Below are 9,883 nucleotides of genomic sequence, written 5' to 3'. Positions count from 1 at the left end.
CCTTTCTTTCTTTCTTTCTTTCTTTCTTTCTTTCTTTCTTTCTTTCTTTCTCTCTTTCTCTCTTTCTCTCTTTCTCTCTTCCTCTCTTTCTTTCTTTCTTTCTTTCTTTTTCTTTCTTCCCCTTCCTTCCTTCCTTCCTTCCTTGCCTCCCTCCCTCCTTCCTTCCTTCCTTCTTTCCTTCTTTTTCTTTCCTTCTCTCTCTCTCTCTTTCTTTCTTCCCTTCTTTTTATCTCAGGGTCTCACTCTGTCACCCAAGCTGGAGTGCAGTGACACAATCATGGCTCACTGCAGCCTCCACGTCCTGGGCTCAAGCGATTTTCCCACCTTGGACTCCCTAGTAGCTGGGACCACAGGCACGTATCACCACATCTGGCTGTTTTTAGTTTTTATTTTATTTATTTATTTATTTTTATTTTTTTGAGACGGAGTCTCGCTCTGCCACGCAGGCTGGAGTGCAGTGGCCGGATCTCGGCTCACTGCAAGCTCCGCCTCCCGAGTTTACACCATTCTCCTGCCTCAGCCTCCCGAGTAGCTGGGGCTACAGGCACCCGCCACGTCGCCCGGCTAGTTTTTTGTATTTTTTAGTAGAGACGGGGTTTCACTGTGTTAGCCAGGATGGTCTCGATCTCCTGACCTCGTGATCCGCCCGTCTCGGCCTCCCAAAGTGCTGGGATTACAGGCTTGAGTCACCGTGCCGGGCCTGGCTGGTTTTTAAAATTTTTATTTTTGTAGAAATGGGGTTTGGCCATGTCGCCCATGGTCCTCAAACTCCTGGGCTCAAGCAGTCTGCCCATCTCAACTTCCCAAAGTACTAGGATTACAGGCATGAGCCCCTCTGCCCAGCCCCGGGTGTTTTTCTGCTAAAACTTTTGCTAGCTTTCTCAAAACACTCTCATAATAAGCAGATGTTGTCATTCTTTGGCCCTTTAGAAAGACAACAAGCAAAATGCCTCAAGCATCCCAAAACACTTGCCATGACCTTTCTTCTTGACAGATCTGCTTTTGTTTTGACTAGACCAAAGTATTTATGCCTACAACTTGCCAATGTGCAGGTAGTTTGTACTACAGACATGGTGGTAATTGCCTTATTATGGAGGAAGGGTAGAAAGGCGTTAAAGGGGGAAAACTCCTAAAGAGTCCAAAGAATAGAGAAAAATCCTTTTATGTCCTGGTGGTGGAATTGACTAGAAATGAATGAGATGCATCCAGTGGTTTCTTCTCAGTTAATAAGAGAATTTAGCATTCATGTTATTCTTGTCATGGAAGACTGAGTTCCACTTTTTATTAACACCCTTTGCCATTCATTGATTCTCCCATTCTTCTATTCAAAATGCCTTTAAGGTTACCACGCACTAGGCACGTGCCAGGTAAAGGGGATATAAACACAAATATGACAGTCTCAAATCATTGAGATGCAGAGAAATGCAGTAAGCAAGTGAGTACAGAGTGGGATAAATACCAGGCTAGATCCGTGCACAGGGTCTAACTGGAACACACCGAGAGACACTTATTCTAAACTGGGGCATACAAAGCAGAAAAGTTTCCTAGAGTAGATGCTGTATGGGCTGAATTCTCAGGGAGAAGTTGCAGCTATGAAGACAAAGGGAGGAAGGTCATTGAGTCAAAAAAAGAAATAAAAAAGAAAAAAAGTTTATAGCAAAGGACCAAAGCTGAGGAAGGGAGGCATAAAATGTATTCTGGGAACTGTAACTCATTCTGGGAGGGAGCAGAGTGGGAGAGAAGAGGCAAGAGATGAGGTGTGAGAATCAGAGAGACCAATCCTAAAGAGCCTTGGGCACCATGCAGAGTGGAATGTAATGCTTTGTAATGTGACATAATGAAAAAAACCTTGTGTAGTCATAGACCTCTTTTATTTCAAGAGCACAAGAGTTCAATAATTCACTCTCTATCTTGTTTTAAGATTTATTGCAATTCTGAATGTCTTTAACCAATTATAATTTATTTAACCAGTGTGCTGAATGCCATGTTTACTCTTTATTATAATAGATCACATGAGACTGTACCAATGACTTTGTCTAGTGTAGGCCTATGGTTTATACAGTAAGAGCATTGTCTTTGGAGGCAGACCTCAGTTGAAGTCCAGAATCTGCCACTTACCAGCTGACTGATCCAGGACAAGCTATTTGAAGTCACTGAGCTTCCCTTTCCTACTCCCTAGAGTTATACTTAACACAACACAAATGGCTGTGGGGGTTTTCTAGTCAAGCCATTCATCCCCGAGAGTATTACATGCACCATAAATGAAGGCACATAAAAGTGCCACAACAGTTGACAGTGGTCTTGCTTAGCTGAGACCTGGTCACAATAACGGATCAACAAATAGTAGCTACTGTCATCATGATTGACATCATGGATCAATGTAAATCATAATAATACTTTTATTGTGATGAACAGGTGGTTTTAGAAATACCATGTCCTGGCCGGGCACGGTGGCTCAAGCCTGTAATCCCAGCACTTTGGGAGGCCAAGACAGGAGGATCACGAGGTCAGGAGATCGAGACCATCCTGGCTAACACGGTGAAACCCCATCTCTACTAAAAAAATACAAAAAAACTAGCCGGGAGAGGTGGCGGGCGCCTGTAGTCCCAGCTACTCGGGAGGCTGAGGCAGGAGAATGGCGTAAACCCGGGAGGCGGAGCTTGCAGTGATCTGAGATCCGGCCACTGCACTCCAGCCTGGGCGGCAGAGCGAGACTCTGTCTCAGAAAAAAAAAAAAAAAAAGAAAGAAAAAGAAATACCATGTCCTAATGGCCTATATAAAAGTGTAAGGAATAGTAAGAGAATTCAGAGTAAGAGAGGGACTCCTGCAGTCTTTGAACTTGGACCTTTAATAAAAATGGAAGTATGAAAGGCAATTCAAAGTGTCTCAAATGGAAGGTGAACTCTCTCTGTCTCTCTCTCTCTTTGCATGTGTGTGTGTTTTAAAGACAGGGTCTCCTTTGTTGCTCAGGCTGGAATACAGTGGCTTGATCATAGTTTACTGGAACCTTGAACTCCTGGGATCAAGCTATTCTTCTGTCTCAGCCTCCCAAGTGGCTAGGACTACAGGTGCACACCATCACACCTGGATAATTTTTAAATTTTTTTGTAGAGATGGGGTCTTACTATGCTGCCCAGGCTGGTCTTGAACTTTTGACCTCAAGTGATCCTCCCATTTCTACCTCCCAAAGTGTTGGGATTATAAGCATGAGCCACTGCACCTGGCCCTCTTCTGTTTTTGAGTAACTCATCTATGTATTCATTGAAACTGCCATTTATAAGCCAAACCAATAATAGATTGAGGTGCATTGGGTGAATTTCCTGTTATCTGTGGTTGCTTCCTTCTCTTCCCAGACTTTCTGCTTGTTTCTGCTTGTTCTTGTGACAGTCTTGAAGGAATGACGATAGACAATAACCTCCACATAACTACTGTTCATACGGCACACTGACTTTCATCAGACTCAGAAATTACTCATACTGTGTACTTTTTGGCTTATGCCAATTTTGTCTTGAAAGTATTGCATTGTGCATAAATAACTCATATTTGAGACTGTCATGAGTTTAATTTGTGATATTTGAATTTCTAGATACTCTTTTCTGATTGTTAAAGATAAATGCCTTCAAAAGAAAACATATTCTGGAAGAAAAAAATAGTAAACCCCAGGCCGGGCACAGTGGTTCACGCCTGTAATCGCAGCACTTTGGGAGGCTGAGGCGGGTGCATTGCCTGAGCTCAGGAGTTCAAGACCAGCCTGGGCAACACAGTGAAATTCTGTCTCTGCTAAAATACAAAAAATTAGCCGGGCATGGCAGCTGAGGCAGGAAAATTGCTTGAAACTTGCAGTGAGCCAAAATCGTGCCACTGCACACCAGCCTGGCAACACAGCGAGACTCCGTTTCAAAAAAAAAAAAAAAAATATGTATATATATATATGTATAAAATGATTGACATATATAGATAAACATTATTATATAGATATATAGATATTGATATATAAATCAACCCCAAATTCTTAGTTTTTAAGTAAGAACTGAGAAAAAATATAGTATGTCATTTTATCCTCCTTGAAAACACTGCTTCTGGGAATTATGACTCCCATACAGTCTACGGGGAATTTGTTTGTATGTATTTAAAGTTTCAAATGTACTTCAATCTTCTCCTATGGTTTTACCGATTTTTTTTCTTTGGTGTGTATGTCAGTTCTAAAAAAGCAAACTATAATTCCGGAGGATATGCATAAAGAGGGCTAGAAGCATTAAATGAAGGGGTCATAGGAGCCACATTTAGTAGACTGAGTGTCTGTGGTTTTTGAAATTGCTAAGCATCATAACAAATGGCATGTTCCATTTTCTTTTAGAACCCAAGAAGACCTTCTACTGACGATCACATTCAAACTCTAAATGTCTAGTGACTAAGAGACTAATCACATGGGGCTGCTTAGATTTATCAAGGAGGACAGGAGTGCCAAAACTCTAAGTTGTTTTTTGTAGGATGTAAGAACAAAGGCATCCCATGTGTCTCGCGAAATGAGTGAAAGTCATGACCCAGTTCTTCCTCCTACTTTAAAAAAATGTGACTGAAGAGAAAGCCAGATATGTTCCAGGACAGACCAGCTGACTAACTCTTACTGTCAACATACACTGTGCAATTCCAAGACACAAGGGCAACTGATAAAGAAGATTAGCTTGGTTTTCCAGAAATAAGTTCTGTTCTGTTCAATCTACTTGCTCAATCTCCATTCTCTCATTCATGTGGAATAACGAGATCTGCAATAAACACCACCAGGCAAGTCTCTGAGGATTACTGAGTTATTTCAGAGATTTTCTAATCTTCCACTCTGAACTTTTATAAAATGATTATCAGAAACTGATTCAGCAGTTGGAAGAATAAGAAATAGATTCTATTGTAATCATTTCCTGCAAGTAATAATTTCTCACACATTATCATACCAAAGTCTCTGTTCTTCTTTAAGTAGAGAAAGTCATTGAGGAAGTAGATCACTTCTAAAAAATTAAACTTGTCTCTGGGTCTGTATAATATATTATAACGTTACTGAATGATTGCTCTTGGAATTTCCAATATTTTGTGTCCTTAACTTGAATTTTCCCTATAGGTTGAAAAGTCAGGTTCTGGAATTGTCCTGTCTGGATTAAAATACTGGTTCCATCACTGAGAAGCTGTGTGACCTGGGGAAAATTACTTAATCTCTCTGCGTTTCAGTTTTCTGATCTGTAAAATGAAGTCAGTGATGGTAAGAAAATGAGAAAAATGCATGCAAACTTAGCATACCATTAGAATGATGAATGCTAACAATTATCATCATGTCAGGGCCTCTACATTAGTTTAGCATTTACTTTCCTCTGACTATCTGTACTTTGTTGAATAAAAATATTTTATTGATCACCAGATATTAAACTCCTGTGAATTTCTGTGTGTTGATGGTGAAGTTAGTGGGAGGATGGTTATGAGACTTTTACTTGAAGACGGGAATGTATGTGAGTTGACCATGTCAGTAAGCTGAGATACTGTCAATTTCTGAAGGATTTCTCTGGCTGAGTCTACACACTACTAAGAAGTATTATATATTTCTTGATGTCTTTCCTAATGTCTAACTGAAATTCTCTAATTGTCTCATGTTTTGTTCCTCATGGAGATGCTGGACAGCATTAAAAAATATTGAAACGTGAATACTTGAAAACAATTATTGTATCATTTGTCAATTCTTTTAAAAAATATCAAAAACCCAGTTTCTTTGGCCTTTTGTTCTGGACTTCAATTCTACTTCTTTGGACCCCTTCTCCCTGAGGCTGATAGGGCATCTGGCCCCTGTGTGGGTGTTGATGAAGCTCAGACCAGTACATAGTACTCAGTAGGGCATAGTACATTCTAGGTGCTAAGACAGGAAGGTAAGTGGATCAAGGCTTTACAAGTGGCAACTTCTCTTAGGGAGAAACAGCCCCAATCTCCATTTACCAGGTTCAGAATGCATTGGGTATGGTATAGTGATGAACTTGATATCATTAGCATATAATCACAATCTTAAAACATTACATTTTAACATTCAAGGAATATTTGACATTGCCTTTTAAAAATATTATTCATTCCTTCATTCACTCACTCAACAAATATAGCATGCTAAAAACATAAAAGAAGAATGCTAGATTTTTTTTGAATACACCTTTTGGCCCTAACTGGATTATGAATTTCTTTTAGAGCAGAGACATTGTACCTTATTCATATTTCTATCCCAAGGGTCAGCCTGTAGAAGACACTCAACTAATGCAACAAACATGCATTGCATAAATGAAAAATTGGATGCAAGTAATACACTAGCTGTGCATGACCAATAAAATATTTGTTGCTATGTTTCGTCTTTAAACTTTGAATTTAAGCAGAACTTGAATGCAAATACCGTCTCCATGAGAAATATATTTGGCAACAGTATTATGTTAGACCTTTCACTTAGATTAAATATATAATTTAAGTGCTTATATAAAAAAGAAGATGAAATCAACAACCTATATAAACTACCCAGGGAGTCAAGGGTTTTGGTGGAAAAAGAAAAACAGTTTAAAATAGGACTTTTCTCAAACTCAAATCCTCTTCATGTAGCAAAAGGAAACGATCAAAGAAATCCAAACCCACTGAAGTTTTCAGGGCCAAACATTTTGATTCAATATGTTGTGCTATAAAACATTTGGCCTTGTTTGAATTTTTATTGCTATATGTTCTCAGTCCATATTTAACTGTGAGGAACACAAATAAGAAAGAGTGAATGTGCAGAACGTTCATTTCAAGAGCATGGCAGTGAATTTGAGAAAACATATATTAAAGGAACACTTTGTGTTTTTTAACTTTCAGCCCCTTTTCTGAGGCCTCCCTTGGCCAGATATGATTAAATATTTATTGAACTAAGGACTCAGCTTACTCGGAGTGAAAACTCTTCAGGGCCTCTCAGAGCTACCTAAGGTAAGTACCTTATTTTACTAGCTCTCAAATAAGGTTTCTTTTATGCTCTATCTTTTTCATATATAAAATAAGGTCTAATTAGAAAGTTTTATAATGGAGACAGTCAATTCCCCAATTCCTTATTTGTTTGAATTAACTTTTAAAAAATTGGGGTGTTCACTCTGGCGTTGGCTCAATCCAGACTCTGTAATCAGCCAACAATCTGTGCTTCACAAAGCCTGGCGTCCTAACTGCCAGCTTCTGCCATCCGCATCTTTTCCTTGGGGTAATACATTTTAATTGGTACTTCTCTGAGAGCCCTACACATCTCCATCTGGCTAAATAAACATACTTTTTTGATTCAGCCTCAACATCCTGGCAGTTAACAAGAGGACAGACTTGCCACAATGGGTAATCTTGAAGATGCATAAAATCCTAAAATTAAAGGACCAGGTACAGGTGGTATAATCAATGGCTGTCTAGAGGATGGCTCATCTACAAAGTGGCTTTGTGTTCAACAGTCTTTTTAACACTGCTCTTGTCGTCCAAAATGCAGTTTCTGAGCTGTGTCAGCACTGAGAGCTCTCTCCTCTCAACGGGCACACTAGTGATGAAATATTTCACTTCCAATGACAGCATAACTTTTTGGACATAGGCTTATTAGCAACCTGTTTCCACTGGTTGGATTGAGCCAAGTGTAACCTGGAGGCAGAATGGTGAAATGGTTAAGAGCATGGGTTCCAGAGTCAGGCTGCATTCAAATTCTGTTGCTGTTAATTAATCTTTATGACCTTGGGCAGTTACCACACCTCTCTGTGCCTCAGTTTCCTTATCAGTAAAGCAGAGATAATGTCAGTATTTTCCTCATAAGAGTATTGCAAGGATTGATTAAATGAGATAAGGTATCTGATATGTTTAGCATAGGGCATGACTTGTATTTGCTAACAATTATTTTTAGGCAAGGTCAGTAGACCAAATACCTTGAGCAGCAGAAAGGAAGTGGAAAATGAATAACCAGCTATGAGGTTATTTCTCAGACAGTTTCTTACTATTTTAATGCTTCACTTTTTACATAGTTTAATCATCAAGCAACAGTATTAGGGATTAAATGAGAAAACGTGGTCTGTGTGCTGATTCACTCATTTAGTGTGGTCTCATTTCCTCAAGGAACACACCTTGACAGAACACTTTTTTCTCTCTAACCCTCAGGGTCATCTGGATGAAATGAATACTTTTAGGGCAAAATGGCTGATACTGCTTCCTTCATAACCACATATAGCTGAGGGATTGCTTCTCTGCCTCCCAAAGTTTTCCTTTTATCCTATGACCACTTTGGTGAGATGCCTTTCTCAGCACAAAGCAGGGACATGACTCTGTGCATTATTACAACTGGGGATGTTTATGCAAGAGGAAGGCCACCTAGAACAATGGAGCTGACAGATCCCTGTAAATCGGGGCACAGATGGTTCTTAGCAGCAGGTAGGGGTCTCTCACCAGTTGCTTTTTCAGGGTTGTTGCACATGAAGCATTGCCATGCTCCTGCTGTTTCATTGAAGCCAAACACGTCGAAGAACCTCACTTCTTCCAGATGGAGCTGTACCTGGTCCAGATCCTGTGTCAGGAACACAAAGCACAAAGAACATAAGCTGCTCTGCCTGCTACCTAACATTCTGAGACTGGGAGAAGGGGATGTGGATCAGGATGATCAATGTTCAATCTCAGTACTAAGGACTAAGAGGCAGCATTGAAAAAAATTTCTCTTGGCTGACCTTAAAAAAAGCATTCAGCTAAACTTTTCCATGAGAGTATTCATAAATGCAGCGGGAGTGAGCACAGGCCTCAGGGCTGAGCGTCAGGGTTTGAGGTGTCAGAGCCTGAAATGGCCCAGAATTTTCTTGCATCTAGCAGTGGCTCCAGATTTTCTAAAAAGAAGGGATATGCAAGTGGCAATGTGGTTGGAAGACATGCTGCTGGGGGATTTACATTTTATACAAAATTGAGAACGAATTATCCATATCAAAAAATATTATTGGCCGGGCGTGGTGGCTCATGCCTGTAATCCCAGCACTCTGGGAGGCAGAGGAAGGCAGATTGCCTGAACTCAAGAGTTCAAGACTAGCCTGGGCAACATGGCAAAACCTTGTCTCTACCAAAAATACAAAAACATTGGCCAGGCATGGTGGTACATGTCTGTGGTCCCAGCTACTCATGTGGTTGAGGCGACAGGGTCACTTGAGCCTGTGAGTCAGGAGTTGCAGTGAGGCAAGATTGCACCACTGTACTCCAGCCTGGGTGACAGAGTGAGACCCTGTCTCAAAAAAAAAAAAAAAAAAAATATATATATATATATATACACACACACACACACACATACATATTATATTTATTATGTTGGCTTTACAGGGGGCTGATGGAAAATATGGGGGTGGGGCTTAATCCCTCAGCCCTTGGCTCCAGCACTGTTTAGTTCTTATGCTTTATCCTAAAAGTGTATGCAAATTTTGCATTCTATTACATAATATAAGCTGCATTAATTTTTTTTAATTTTTACTTTCATCTTTTTTTCTGATACAGAGTCTCACTCTGTTGCCCAGGTTGGAGTGCAGTGGTGCGATCTTGGCTCACTGCAGCCTTCACCTCCTGGGTTCAAGTGATTCTCGTGTGTCAGCCTCCTGAGCAGCTGGGTTTACTGGTGCCTGCCACCACACCTGGCTAATTTTTGTATATTTAGTAGAGATGGGGTGCTGCCGTGTTAGCCAGGCTGGTCTCCAACTCCTAAACTCAAGTGATCCACCTTCCTTGGCCTCCCAAAGGGCTGGGATTGCAGGCATGAGCCACCATGCCTGGCCTGCATTGGTTTTAATGGAAGATAATGCATTACATTATTTATCAGTAAATTAATTAACTCTTTTCCTCCAAATGGTTGAGTAGAAT

At 40.4% G+C, this 9,883-nt stretch overlaps 1 protein-coding gene and 2 long non-coding RNA genes across 6 annotated transcripts in view; 2 read left to right on the top strand and 1 right to left on the bottom strand.

Annotated features, from left to right (window-relative positions):
- LOC111550115 overlaps window positions 1-5,390 on the top strand; it is a 105,262-nt gene extending 99,872 nt beyond the window's left edge. Inside the window, exon 5 of one of the 2 annotated variants that reach the window (XR_002733926.1) lies at window positions 4,359-5,390. This is a non-coding gene — a long non-coding RNA (uncharacterized LOC111550115). The remainder of the gene's footprint in view (window positions 1-4,358) is intronic. The other variant, XR_002733925.1, reaches the window with a different exon arrangement.
- VEPH1 (ventricular zone expressed PH domain containing 1) overlaps window positions 1-9,883 on the bottom strand; it is a 232,380-nt gene that overhangs the window by 12,667 nt on the left and 209,830 nt on the right. For all 3 annotated transcript variants that reach the window (XM_023223372.2, XM_023223373.2, XM_023223371.1), the window contains one exon: window positions 8,444-8,561. In XM_023223372.2, coding sequence (XP_023079140.1) covers window positions 8,444-8,561 — 118 coding nt within the window. The remainder of the gene's footprint in view (window positions 1-8,443; window positions 8,562-9,883) is intronic.
- The window catches only part of LOC111550116, an 89,606-nt gene continuing 86,645 nt past the window's right edge, over window positions 6,923-9,883 (top strand). Inside the window, exon 1 of the long non-coding RNA XR_002733927.1 lies at window positions 6,923-6,970. This is a non-coding gene — a long non-coding RNA (uncharacterized LOC111550116). The remainder of the gene's footprint in view (window positions 6,971-9,883) is intronic.

Source organism: Piliocolobus tephrosceles, chromosome 2 (genome assembly GCF_002776525.5).
Source record: "Piliocolobus tephrosceles isolate RC106 chromosome 2, ASM277652v3, whole genome shotgun sequence".
Lineage (NCBI taxonomy): Eukaryota > Metazoa > Chordata > Mammalia > Primates > Cercopithecidae > Piliocolobus > Piliocolobus tephrosceles.
The sequence above is the reverse complement of the archived record's forward strand: the minus strand, read 5'-3'. Positions and strand labels throughout refer to the sequence as shown.